The 14615-nt window shown below is 36.1% G+C and overlaps 1 protein-coding gene across 28 annotated transcripts in view; it reads right to left on the bottom strand.

Annotated features, from left to right (window-relative positions):
* The window catches only part of SUGCT (succinyl-CoA:glutarate-CoA transferase), a 782676-nt gene that overhangs the window by 454895 nt on the left and 313166 nt on the right, over positions 1-14615 (bottom strand). For 27 of the 28 annotated variants that reach the window (XR_011487375.1, XR_011487378.1, XR_011487383.1 and 24 more), the window contains one exon: positions 3629-3731. Coding sequence is in view for 18 of the 28 variants with exons in the window: in XM_070466730.1 (XP_070322831.1) it covers positions 3629-3731 (103 nt within the window). In the remaining 10 variants the exon portion in view is untranslated. Of the gene's footprint in view, positions 1-3457; positions 3482-3628; positions 3732-14615 lie in introns of those variants that run through there. The other variant, XM_070466857.1, reaches the window with a different exon arrangement.

The raw sequence follows: 14615 nt of genomic DNA, 5'->3' as shown, positions 1-14615 counted from the left end.
AATGCTAAATCCCTAGCATCTGGTACATAATAAATGTTGAATACAATAAAAGGTGTGTTAAATGAACTTTCAGAGTAGTTCCCTTTTAGATATTATCTTAAGGTATGTTTTGTTTAATAATTTATTTCATACAAAATTTTCTAAATTAATTTATTTATTTTAATTGGAGGCTAATTACTTTACAATATTGTAGTGGTTTTTGCCATACATTGACATGAATCAGCCATGGGTGTTCATGTGTTCCCCATCCTGAACCCCCCTTCCACCTCCCTCCCCATCCCATCCCTCAGGATCATCCCAGTGCACCAGCCCTGAGCACCCTGTCTCATACAATGAACCTGGACTGGCAATCTATTTCACATATGGTAATATATATACTGAGCGACTGAACTGAACTGAACTGAATATACATGTTTCAATGCTATTCTCTCAAATCATCCCATCCTCGCCTTCTCCCACAGAGTCCAAAAGTCTATTCTTTATATCTGTGTCTCTTTTGCTGTCTCCCATATTGCGTCATTGTTACCATCTTTCTAAATTCCATATATATGCATTAATATACTGTATTGGTGTTTTTCTTTCTGACTTACTTCACTCTGTATAATAGGCTCCAGTTTCATCCACCTCATTAGAACTGATTCAAATGCATTCTTTTCAATAGCTGAGTAATATTCCATTGTGTATATGTCCCATAGCTTTCTTATCCATTTGTCTGCTGATGGACATCTAAGTTGCTTCCATGTCTTGGCTATTGTAAACAGTGCTGCAGTGAACACTGGGATACACATGTCTCTTTCAACTCCGGTTTCCTTGGTGTGTAAGCCCAGCAGTGGGATTGCTGGGTCATATGGCAGTTATATTTCCAGTTTTTTAAGGAATCTCCACACTGTTCTCCATAGTGGCTGTACTAGTTTGCATTCCCACCATCAGTCACTCATTATCAGAGAAATGCAAATCAAAACCAAAATGAGGTACCATCTCACACCAGTCAGAATGGCTGCTATCTAAAAGTCTACAAACAATAAATGCTGGAGAGGGTGTGGAGAAAAGGGAACCCTCTTACACTGTTGGTGGGAATGCAAACTAGTACAGCCACTATGGAGAACAGTATGGAGATTTCTTAAAAAACTGGATATACAAAAATTTTTAACTCCCTGTTTTTTTCACTTTCTACAGTCCTATCAAAATACCCAACGATAGAGAATCCTTCTAAAATAGCCAAACACTTCCAGGCATGGGAAAAGATGATACACTTATTTCTTGTGCCGAACAGTCCTACATACAATTGTCATAGTAATCTTTGCTCATATTTAAAATGCATTAATACTACACTGTTCTCTAGTCTTTCTAAAAATCCAGATACTTTTATACGTAGATTTTGGTATTTAAATTCCAAAGAAGAATGAAATCATGTATAAGAGAAACCAACTCTATTCTTGCAACTAGAGTACAACCATCAATAACCATAACTGAATGATGAAGAATTTTTCATGCTAGAGCTGTAACAATTAGAATTTGGTTTTGGTGGATAAGAAGGTATTTTTCAGAGACTTTTGAGGGAGCAGAAAAAATTGGTATCCTGGCTTAGGATATATTATATTTTCTATTGAAATTTTGTTTCAGTGCTAAAAATAAGCCACAGACCAATACTAGAAACTTCCTGTAGGTCCAAAGGAGTTCTGATCCAAAATTGAAAGTAATCAAACTGATCTACAATGGAAAATTGAGAATGAAAATTCTATTTACCCAATAATCAATTTGAGCCAGCCCACAAAGTGAACAATTTTAAGTGTGGGATCTTAGATCCTTATTTATCAAAGGCTAAAAAATAAGTAACCCTTGAATATATCTAATATTTTTTAAAATAACATGCCTGCTTTGGTGCCTTTATTCCTAATGAAACACAGGTGGAACCAACAGAAATGCTGGTGGAAGAACTCTCAGGGATTATCTCTAGAAAAATGTGCCCTCAAATTGAGTTAAACAGGAAGTCCTACACACCTCAGTTCTACTTGTAAGCAGGGGAATAATGGTAAAACCCACCCATTCCCCTAAAACAGCTTAAAGCCAAAGCTTGGCCTCATTCAAACTTATGAAGTGAGATAACTGGCCCTCTGGTCTCTTACATTCAGGGTATACACACTGTTATTTCATCACAAGGAATCACCAGCATTCACCACCGATGTAGTGTAGTGGGGACCCCTTCACAAAGACTCAGTCCATATCAAGAGGACCCCCTTTCTTCCAATTCTTATTGACCACTCTTTCACTAGGAACAAAGCCTTTCCATAATCATCATCTGGCCAAAAAAATAGCACAGAGCAGAATTCCTGCATTAATCACCTTTGTTTTTTTTACTCCAGTAAATACTGAAATCATTGATTTGAATACATTTCAATTTTCCTTTAAACAGATATTTGTGTAAGATAAAGGTATCAAAGTTAGTTAGGTCAGTTTTCTCCCTTAAAAAGTGTATTCCATTTTCAGCAATTTATTTCAAAGAAAAATCTACCATTATAAAAATGAAAAAAATGAAGAGAAAGACTATCATTTTGAAATGTTGGAAGCTGACAAGATACATGAATAATCACAGTGAAAGTTTCACAGAAAAAAGGAGCTCCTCTACATTATGGGATTAATATGTGAATTTGAGCAATGGTAAATTGCTTGTAGTGAGGCTGATTAAATAAGATCAAAACTTATTATTCTGACCTTATCTCAATCTAATCATTTGAACCGTGTTATAGAAGAAATATTTTTTCAGATGATCCCAATTTCTGAAACTCAAGGAGTCTGTAAACAATGTACAGTATGAATCTCTATTCAATTAATTTATTCTTCATGAATTTTGCACATTACTCAAAGCATATAGATGTCTCTAACCAGCAAAATTAATGATGACTTCTCTGTCCATTTTAAAATAGCCATATGAAAAAAAAATTTTTTTTTAAATAGCCATATGGTGAGGGGGGGACTGTAACTGTGAAAAGTACACATTTCTTACTCCTACCTCTTCCTGCAGAGAATGATCTCTGAGTGCCTGATCCCAACTCTCAATTGTTTTTATTCCATTTTTTAGGAAAAAACAAGTGCCCTGACCTTGAAAATGTCATGCAGTGACTGCTGGAGAAATATGTTAGATCTAATTGATATAAAGGTATAATTGTAGACAGCCAGTTCCAAATTCTGATTATTTTTTTTATTTCAGATGCATAATTTAACCTAGTTCAGTCACTCAGTCGTGTCCGACTCTTTGTAACCCCATGAATCGCAGCATGCCAGGGCTCCCTGTCCATCACCAACTCCCAGACTTTACTCAAACTCATGGCCATCGAGTTGGTGATGCCATCCAGCCATCTCATCTTCTGTCATCCCCTTCTCCTCCTGCCCCCAATCCCTCCCAGCATCAGGGTCTTTTCCAATGAGTCAACTCCTCACATGAGGTGGCCAAAGTATTGGAGTTTCAGCCTCAGCATCAGTCCTTCCAATGAACACAGTAAAAAATAATGTGATATGACTTTTCAAGATCAATGGCTAATGTACATTTATATGAATCAGTCTGGATAGAAAAAAAGACATAAATTCTTGTGTTTTTAACCAAAACATACTAAAAATTTAAAAAACAAACCTGGGGCTCTGCAAACAGATTCTTCATGTTGTTAATTGGGCCATACGGGACTCCACTTCCTTCAAAGAGCTGTAACCACTTGCTGGTCATTTCTTCCTCAAACCTAGGAACAAACAAAAAAACAGATGCACATTTATACTTAAAGAACACAATATTTTTTCTCATATAGCCCTCTTTGAAAGCAACTGACAATGACAAAAATATGTTTCTTTAACTTTCCTTGTGCCTAGTTTTGACAGGATGTTGCCAACGTGAAACAGCCTGAGTTGCCCTGTAAGCAGTAATAGTCACTCAGGTCCCCTTGCTTAAAAACCCACCATAGAGCTGAAATTCCTCCTGTTTCTTCCCCTATGAACTTTTTCACAGAGAGTCCCTCAGAGAAGAAAGATTAGGTATAAAATGAGCTCTTGCATTAACCGAGCTTCAAATGTGGTACTGAGCACTTGACAAATTTAATAGTGACAATATAATATTACTGCAGTTTTGAGCATAATGTCTTTTACAAAGTGGTTTTTTAAATCTCAGGAATAGTATATGAGGTTAAGATAGACACAGATATGCTAAATTATCCCTTGAAACAAAAAATAAACTAGTGAATCTATTTTAAAAGAAAGCTATATGTTTTATCTCCATTATATTTAAGGCACATCAGAATTAATAGGCACAACCACTGGTCTAAAAAAAGAAACCTTAACTATTTAGTTACTTGCACTGTGGCTTACTAATCAGAGCAAATGGAGACATACAAAGACTAGTATCTAAATTCATCCAAGTACTTTACCTCTGTTTTGTTTCACTATAACTTAGAATTGGACTTCTCAGACCCCAAAGCTTATTTGATGTCCTTTTTCCTCTATTAGGTCTTAAGGGAAGGGGACCCACTTCATTAATGAAATATACTGTCTTTGGCTTTCTGTTAAGACAGTGAACACAGGAAAAAAAATCTTGGATCCTCAAAGACAACTCAACACTCATAATATATGAAGAATTTTAGAACTGTTAGCTGTTAAAATAGCAAATCTTTTTTAGTTAAGTAATAATATAGGTTAAAAGGGTTTTTTTAAAAAGAGTTAATTATAGTGAATTATAAGCAGCATGTATTGAAGTATTAAAGTATTAATGCTTCATCAATATGGAAGAACTACTGGAAATGTAGAAATATTTAATATTCATGGGCTTCTATTCAGCTCTTTTAGACATAGCTAGAGTTAATCTCAGATCAGTAGATTCTATGGGAATTTGTCAAAGATGGATTTCTTCCACTATTTTAAAAAAAGGATAAATATAGTATCAATATTTTAACCATACTTCTTTCATTGCCATCTAACAGATAAAAAGAAAAAGACTGAATTAATGAAGTCTCTGAAAGACTACATATGAACAGTTGTGTTCAATCATAAATTTTTATATAAGGATCTAATAGAATTTTTTAATGAAGGTAGGATTACATTTCACTAGGAATGTAGTTAATCCTATTTATACATCCACTTGTTTCACAACCATCTAAGGAGTGCCTACCGTACACCAGGCATCGATTGTTGTTGTTGTTGCTGTTGTTTTAATCACTAAATCTGACTCTTTGTTGGACTTTTTGTGACCTCATGGACTGTAGCCCACCAGGCTCCTCTGTCCATGGGTTTTCCTAGGCAAGAATACTGGAGTAGGCTGCCATTTTCTTCTCCAGGGGATCTTCTGACCTAGGTATCAAACCTGCATCTCCTGAACTTGCAGGCAGATTCTTAGTACTGAGCGACCTGGAAAGCCCAGGCATTGATTACTGCCTCTAAAAATATTGCCTTCCTTTTCTTCTCCATTATGATAAAGACTTTTCACTACACACATTAATTATGGCCCAATAATGTTAACTATCCCTATTTAATATACAATAAAACTTCTCACGTCTAAGTACTGAAAGATATTCTGTCATGGGAACACCACAACCCAAGATTAAATGTCTTGAATTAGAGGATTCTTCACACCCTTGTTTTCTGCTCAATGACTATTAAAGTCATATCCTGGCCATGATTTCCTAAGATATATAGATAGATAGATATCACCAAAATGATATATGTTGAAAGAACAGAAGTGGTATTTTGAACCTGGAACCTTTCCAATCAGGGTATCAATTATTTAAGTGTTAATAAACAGAGTGTTATAATGGTTAGTAGGGTACATTTTCAAGACAAATGAATTTATCACCACTGAGCTCACCCAAGTGGCCTGAAAGATATGCACAGAAAATGCATGTCAATATCTAAACAAACCCGTAGCTGCAGACTTGCCAACAAAAACTCAGGGGAATATTTGAAGTTCTAGTATTTATATAAGCTTTTCACCACTGAGCAAAAGAGAGGGATTTATTTCACTTTACGGAAAACATCGGATGCACTCTGGATGTGAGACTGGAGAGAAATGCAGTGTCTGGAGCTGAAGTGTGACCACTGTTTGTGTATTTGTGTGGGTGTGGGCGTGGACGTGTTCACAAATGCCTTAAACTCAATCAGTCAGAGACCAAACATCACTGCATTCCACTACTCCCAGAGGACATACCCATCATTTTCTTTTGAAAATCTATCTCTTGATCTAAATCTGATGTAGTATCCTTTCCTTTATCTATGCAAAAAGAAAAAAAAAAAAACCTGTAAGCATATGTTTTTATGAACCACAAAAATTTTGCTAAAAAAAAATGGAAAGAGCTGATTTAAGTCACTCAGGGCAACACAATCCTGAGCTAAGACAAGAAGGGTGTCCTTGGATCTGGCCCCGAAGCTAGGGGCCTCCTCTGGGAACTCATAAAACAATTCAGACTTAATTGTGAACTTAATAAACCAACCCATATATTTAATCCTACATTTCTGTTGAATTCGCTTGATGGCAAATGGTTACTGTTAATCAGATTACACCATTTAGGAAGACTTGAGTTTAAATTTCTTAACATCAAAATTTAACCTATAAAACAACCTGAATTCTCTTTAGAGACTAGACTAAAGTTGCAGCCAAATTCAAGACCACAGAGTAACCAGTAAGAGATCCATGCCATGAAGGTAAGATTTGGAAATAATCAATACATAATTATTAATAATTGTTATAATAAATGGTAATTATTTCATTAATTAATAAAGTTTTAATTATTAATCATTAAGGAAACTATTAATAAATGCTGGTCATTAATGGTTTGATCTATATCTTATAGATTTTATCTTCACAAGCACATTATAAGGTAAGTATTATTCTCCTTTGATCAAAAGGAAACTCAGATTCAGAAAAATTAACCTGCTCAAATTCATATAGCTTCCCCCCTCCCAATGTTTTTGAGATATAACTAACAAATAAAAATCACATATATTTAGTTTGTATAATAGAATTTTTTAAGGAGAACAATGTGATGATTTTAAAATACATATGCATTATGAAATGATTACCAAAATCAAGTCAATCAATGGCTCTATCACCTCACAGTTATCATTTCTGTGTATGTGGTTAGAACACTTGTTTTGAGTATTTGATATAGTATTATTACCTATAACTACCATATTGTACATTAGAGCTCATAATTTTTCATCTTTTAGCTGACAGTTTATTCCCTTTGACCAGTATCTCCTCATTTCTCCCACACCATATCCCCTGGCAACCAGCATTCTACACTGCAGTTCTATGGGTTCAACTTTTTTTAGATTCCACACATAAGTGAGATCACACAGTATCTGTATTCCTATGTCTGGCTTATTTCACTTAGCACTAAGATGCTTCTTCACTTTCATCCAATATACCTCAAGGCAAATCTCTTTACATGAATACTCATTCATCCCTGTGCTTTTAACAAGAGTTTGTTGTATGCCAGTCATGGGGATTACAACAATAAAAAAGAAAGTCATTGTATTCAGAGACCACATTGTCTAATGGAGAACACAGTTACGGAAATTTATGAATTACAGTGCAGGATGCTGAGACAAAAATATGAATGAATAACTTCCAGCTGAAGCACCAAAGAGGGAGACCTACACAGGGCCTGGGGAGTCACAAAGGGTTCAAAAATGAGGTGACACTTGAGCCCGGTGTTGAAGGATGAGTCAGAATTTTCCATGTGAAAGATGGGAAGAAGGATCTTCCAGGCAGAAAGATCAAGGTGTACAAAGACCCAGTCTGGAAAGAATCTGAAATCTGTGTCTTGAGTAGCAAAAGATGAAATGGAAAAGGGAGGTTAGAACCAAAGGATGAGGCACCTCATGAGCTCTGCTAAGAATATTGCATTTCCATTGGCAATGAGGAACCCAGAGAGGTCTTTCATTAGGGGACTGACAAAATCAACACTGATACTGAGAACAGGAGACTGATGAGTTTAGAGAAAAAGAAACTTGACAGGAGGCACCATGCTGTCTACCCCTGATGCTTCTTAAATCTGCCTCATCAATATCTTCCCTATTATTGTCAACTGGAAGCAAGTTTTCAATTGAAAAACTAAGTTTTCCAGACATCCTTACACCTTTTTGTTACTATGCTATTTATCTGTTTCCAATCTATCATTACTGCTTGAGCCTCTGAAATCTGACTTGGTCATCAACACCTTTTGCTACCCAGTCTCAAGGGTCTACAGTGACCACTTGACAGACCCAATATTCTTTCTACAGCCCTCATCCTACTTGCTTTCTGGGTAGTACTTGATGCTGTGGATCTATCCTTTATTTAACTCCTATGATACAACACCTTCTTGGATTTTTAATATCTCTTTTGCCATTTCTGTTTCTTTTATTAATTCTTTAACTTTTTCCTTCTAGTCCCAATAGTCTTCATTTTCTTTTATGCACTTAAGGAATCTTGTTATTGCTATGCAGATGATACCCAAATTCATATTTCTAGTCCTAATCTTGCTTCAGTTCTCCTTTTCTGGTTACCACAGAATATTTCCACTCAGCTGCAGTATTACCCCTGTAAACACAACTTGCCCATGGATGATTCAACCTCCATTTTCCCCATAAACCTAATATTCCACTTTGCCTGAACTCAAATCCTTGGCTAAATCTGGAACTTTGTCTTCTCATCGTTTCTTATAATTTATATATAATTGTACTGAAGAATCAACGTTTCAAAAGTTAAGCTTTATTCCTCTATTCCCACTATTACTATCACTATCCAGGCCTTTGATTCATCACACATGGTCTATGGCAATAATTGATTAAAAACTTACTGCCTCCAGGAACTTCCCTGGTGGTCCAGTGGTTAAGAATCTGCCTTCCAGTGCAGGGGACACAGGTTCAATCCTTGGTAGGGGAACTAAGATCCTACATGCCTCAGGGCTACTGAGCCTATGCACCACAACTAGAGTCCATGTACCACAACCAGAGAAACCTAAGCACTGCAATGAGAAGCCTGTACATTGCAACTAGAGAGAAGACCCCACATGCCACAATGAAAAGCTCATGTACCTCAAGGAAGAGGCAGTACAGTCAGTTCATTAACTAATTAAACAATAAAACTTATTGCCTCCAATTTCCTCCTTTCTATAAATCACAAATTTTAGATGTCTCAAATCCATCCAACTGCTTTCTTACCTCCTGGCATACTAGAAAAACAGACTGCTTCTTGACTGTTATATCCCCATCACTTAAAATATAGTCGGCACTCAACATTTGCTGAATGAATGAATATATGACTCTTTGGGAATAATAAGAGTTTGTTTATTTGCCTGGTGCACAGCAAGTCAAACACTGAGACAATGAGGTTTGCAGCAGAGGAAGGGCTTCTTCCCAAAGCAGCCAAGTCAGGAGACAGGGGAAAAGTCTCAGATCTGTTTCCCTGAAGGCAAGGGGCTGGGGATATTTAAGGGGTAAAAACTGAGGCATGGGGAGCAGCATGGGGAAAGGTAATTGCAGATACGAAAAAGGGGAGGCAGTTGTTGTTCTGAGCAGATAGAACCAAGCCACAGGCTTCTTTGCCGGAGACGTACTCAGAAAACAGCAGCACTAGCCTGCTATGAGGGTGAAGATTTTGGCCCTCTGACATCAAAAGGTCACAGAGTCAATACTTGCACATGCCCAGACAGAGGATCGGAGGTCTTAACCCATCTCAGTGATCTCAAGCTGGAAGTGGACACAGCTGACTCCAAGTTCCTAAAAAACAACTCGGGCAAACATCCTATTGCTCTGGTTATGTGACTCTTGGAGGACATGGAAGCTTTTATATAAAACAATCAAAGCAAGGTTAACCAGTAAGGGCAGGTCACAATTCACCATTTATCTAAGGTTAACTGACAACTACCCTAGGTTTCACCTCAGTCACATTAGCTTGTAAAGTTTCGACTTAGGGACTTTCTATGTTATCCAGAGAACCACAAGATTCAAATGTAAGATATGAACATATTAGAATATGGCTTTATGCTATAAAAGCATTCTTTAAGTCATGCAATGATTTCTTCATATAATTGGAAATATGAATCAACTTACTAAAAAGTTTTGTATATATACGCATAAGTAGAAATGTATACCTGTCTTGTTGCTATACTATCTCTATGGTAGAAACATGGACTTACCAACTACAGACTTCTAAATATAAATTTAGATGTTTATGCATCCGAAACCCAAAATCCATTAATCTTTTTAAATTTTCACATGTTAGTTCCATCCCCTTACACACACACACACACACACACACACACACACACACACACACACACATTGGTGGATTTCCCTATTAGACCATGAAGGTGGCTCTCCAGAATAGTGGACAGCTCTCTTAGCACACCATCTTCGTGATACACAGACGACTAGACCCAGAAAACTGTGCTTTTAAATTCAAAATAGTTTGGGGAAAAACCTAGAAAGCTAAATAAATATCTTGCAGAGACAACAAAAACATTGGAGAATTACAAAATGCATTATTTTGTAAGCTGGTGAAAACTGAATACAAAGCTTCCCCGGTGGCGCTAATGGTAAAGAACCCACCTGCCAATGCAATAGACATAAGAGACAAGTGTTTGGATCCCTAGGTGGGGAAGATTCCCTGGAGGAGGGCATGGCAACCCACTCCAGTATTCTTGCCTGGTGCCATGTGCAGAGGAGCCTGGAGGGCTACAGTCCATAGGGTCACAGAGAGTCAGACACGACTGAAGAGACTTAGCACGCATGCACCAAGCATCCATATAACATAAAAGTTTTTGAATGAGTTTATCTCAATATCATAGCAAAGCTTCCCAAAGATGTTTTAAAATTATGGTTGCTTCTGAAGTATTCTTCTCCAAGTACTATTTTCCTCAATGTCCTTTTTTTTTGGGGGGGGGGGTGCCACACCGTGTGGCATACAGGATCTTAGTTCTCAAACAGGAATCGAACCCAGGCTCCCTGCAGTGGAAACACAGAGTCCTAACCACTGGACCAAGGAATTCCCCTCAACACCACCAAAGATTCTTAAAAAGAAATTTAGGAGTATTATCCACTATAGTTAGTTTTTAAATTATTAAATTTAGTTTTTGTATTTTACTGTTGTGAAATATTTCAAATATGCCCAAAAGTACAGGAGTAGAAAAGTATAGAAAATAAAATAACATAAATATTTATGTGCCCTCATCCACTCACATTTTTCATAACATCTTAGCATATTTGCTTCATATTTTCATGAAACAAAATCTTACAAAGCCTCTTTTGTATCTCTCCTTGACTTTATTCCCCTTTTTATTTACATCAGAAGTAACCACCATCCTAGATCTTGTGCATTTCTCTGCTCATGTTACTGCACTCATATTACACATGTATATGTCTGTTTGAACAATTCACCACAGGCATTATAAAGTACCATGTTGTGTGCATTTTTCACCTGTATACTGCAACTTGATTGAACATTTTAATTTCAAGATCTATACACATGTGTGCATATAGACTTGGCTCATTCATTTTATCCACTGGGTACATGCCTGTATGAATATTCCACAATTTATGTTTTCTCATATTAATGATCCATTGTATCCAATTTCTTACTATTGTACACAATGCTTCAATAGAACCCTACACATTTCTCTGTTCATATGGGATGGATTACCTACAATATATATACAGAGATAGAACCGCTGAGTCATAAGGTAGGCACAAGAACTGCTGAGTCTTAAAGGAGGAACATTGTCAGCTGCCTTAGATTTTGCCAAATTGCTCTTCAATGTGGTTGATGTCAATTTCTGCTTCTACCATATCCTCACCAATTTTTGTTACTGTCAGAAGCAACTTTTGCCAGATAGAGGTAGAATGGAATCTCATGGTTACTTTAAGTTGTATTTTTTCCCAACTGGAGAAACTAAGCATCTTTTCATAGACTTTTTTTTTTTCTTTTGGTTCTTTCCTCTTCATTTCCTTTGTCCTTTTTCAGACAAACCATTTTTCTTTCCTTATTGACTTTTATGAATATCTGCATAGTCTACATACAAATCTTTTACTAGTTACACACATTGCAAATTTCTTCTCCTAAACTGTAGCTTGTCTTTTGGCTTCTCAGTATTTATTTTTTCATACAGGAACTATTAACTTTAACGTGGACAAATCATAATTCTTGTCCTTCAAGGTTTTTGCTTTCTACATTGGTTTAAGAAGTATTATTTAGCTCATAAATTTGTCATGAAGAGTTAGAAGAATTAATACTTTGAAGGTATTTAGAACACTGTAATGGTACAAGTGCTACCTAATTGCTAAATAAAAAAAAAATATACTAACATTTCTGGGGAGGCAAACTGTTGGCAGGAAGAGGAGGAAACTAGAATAGATATTATAGGAACGAAAATTTGGTACAGGGCTACATTTCATAAATGTATTGCCTATAGGAAATACCTCTTTGGACAAATCTGAGTAAACCAAAACCAAACCAGTGGGATTCCATAAGAACCAGGCTGCAGTCTGCAATGCAGTAACTATAAACAGGCCTGTGACACTTCTATAACCCACAGAGAAACAGCTGGAATTTGTTGGTTGTGTTTCTACCGTAAACAGAATCACAGATTTAATATTTCCTGTAATTTCCTTAGACCTTATTTCCTCTTAGGAATTTATCTCTACATATTACTGATAAATTATGGTTTAAGATCCTTTTTTTTGTCCTGCTAGCATTCACTAACTCTCTTCTTTGTCTGCATGTCAATTGTCAATCCACAAGCCACACAAAAGATGGTGAAAGCATCCATCCAGGGACTCCTATTACTGCCTTCTAGTGCAGGGTCATGATAGACTTTTCATAGAGCTTGCTCTTAAATACATCAGGTCACTTACTAAGCTGCTCAGCCACTATGTCTTACAAGTCAGATTAATTATTGCCACATTAATAATTCCTATCCATACTAATGATCACAGTTCCAAAACATGTTCTGCTTTGCACACATTTTAAGTAAAGAGTAAGTCATATATTATAGCGGTTTGGACTGACCAGCATTGCTATGACTGTCCCTACAGCCTCAGCAACACCATTACAAACATGATATGGGAAAGCTGCCCATGTTGCCAGTGTCCAGTTGCTCACACCAGGGTTGCTGATATCAAAAAATAAGCCTCTTAAAATCAAGATCTCTTTGTAAAAAGCTACTAATAAAGCAATATATAACTGCTGTAGAAAATATTTAAATGTCAATAGACACAAAAGAAGAAACAAAATCAACTATAACCATGTTATACAGAAATAATTTTGATTTATGCATATCATTTAGCATTTTATATGAACATATTTTTAAAATTTTAAGGAATCACAATTTTTTTCCCTTTTTACTTTTTAAATTACACATAACATAAAATTTACCATCTTAACCATTTTAAGTGTACAGTTCAGTGACATTAAATACATTCACATTTTTGTGGGGCCATCACAGCCATCTGTCCCCCAAATTCTTTTCATCTTGTAAAACTGAAGCTCTATACCTATTAAATTATAAATCCCCATTCTTCCCTCTCTCCTAATCTCCTGGCAACCATTACTATACTTTTGGTCTCTATCATTTTGACTGCTCTTAAGTACCTCTTATAAGTGGAATCATACAGTAATTGCCTTATAATGTCTTCAAGATTCATTCACACTGTAGCATATTTCCTTCCTTGTCAAGATTGAATAAAAATTACAAAACATTGCTGAAAGAAATTAGACACAAATAAATGGAAACATCCCATGTTCATGGATTTGAAGATTTAATATTTTTAAAATGTCAATTTACTCAAAGCAACCTACAGATTCAATGCAATCTCTACTAAAATTCCAGCAATGTTTTTTGCAGAAATAGAAAACCCACCATAAAATTAATATGCAATCTCAAGACACCCTAAATAGCCAATTGTAATGGTTTTTTTTTTTAATTTTTATCTGTTGTATAGGCATATCTCTATGGCATGTTTTCACTACCTATAGAAACATTTTTCTTCTTATTCCATGTTTTAATCTTATAATAACTTTGCATAGGATTTGATTTCAGTACTTTTCTCAACTTCTTTTTAAGGTAAAATAAGTTTTCCTGAACTTTTAGAAGGCAACTTATTTCAAATATCCTTTCTAACATCATAGAAATCTCTCCTACGTTTGTGTGTGTGTGTGTCTGTGTGTGTGTGAAAGAAATATGTGGTAGTTTGCTTTCCCAAATTTCCTGACTCTATTCTTCTCTGTCACTTTGACCTCTATCTTCTCTGTCCTTATCTCTCTTATCCATAGTTAGTGTGAGTCACTCAGTCATGTCCAACTCTGTAGCCCACCAGGCTCCTCTGTCCATGGAATTCTCCAGGCATGAATACTGGAGTGGGTTGCCATTCCTTTCTTCAAGGGGTCTTCTTGACCAAGGGATCAAACCTGTGTCTCCTGCATTGCAGGAGGTTTCTTTACAGTCTGAGCCACCAGGAAAGCCCCTCTCTTATCCATGTCCTGCTCATTTTCCTATTTCAAAACCCTGTTTTTAATATGTCTACACTGAATTTAATTTAAACTTATTAAACAAAGGAAATTTTCAAATGAAGTATGAAAATCTACTGATTCACAAATCTACCCA

Source organism: Odocoileus virginianus, chromosome 1 (assembly GCF_023699985.2).
Source record: "Odocoileus virginianus isolate 20LAN1187 ecotype Illinois chromosome 1, Ovbor_1.2, whole genome shotgun sequence".
In the NCBI taxonomy this organism is placed as follows: Eukaryota; Metazoa; Chordata; class Mammalia; order Artiodactyla; family Cervidae; genus Odocoileus; species Odocoileus virginianus.
The sequence above is the reverse complement of the archived record's forward strand: the minus strand, read 5'-3'. Positions and strand labels throughout refer to the sequence as shown.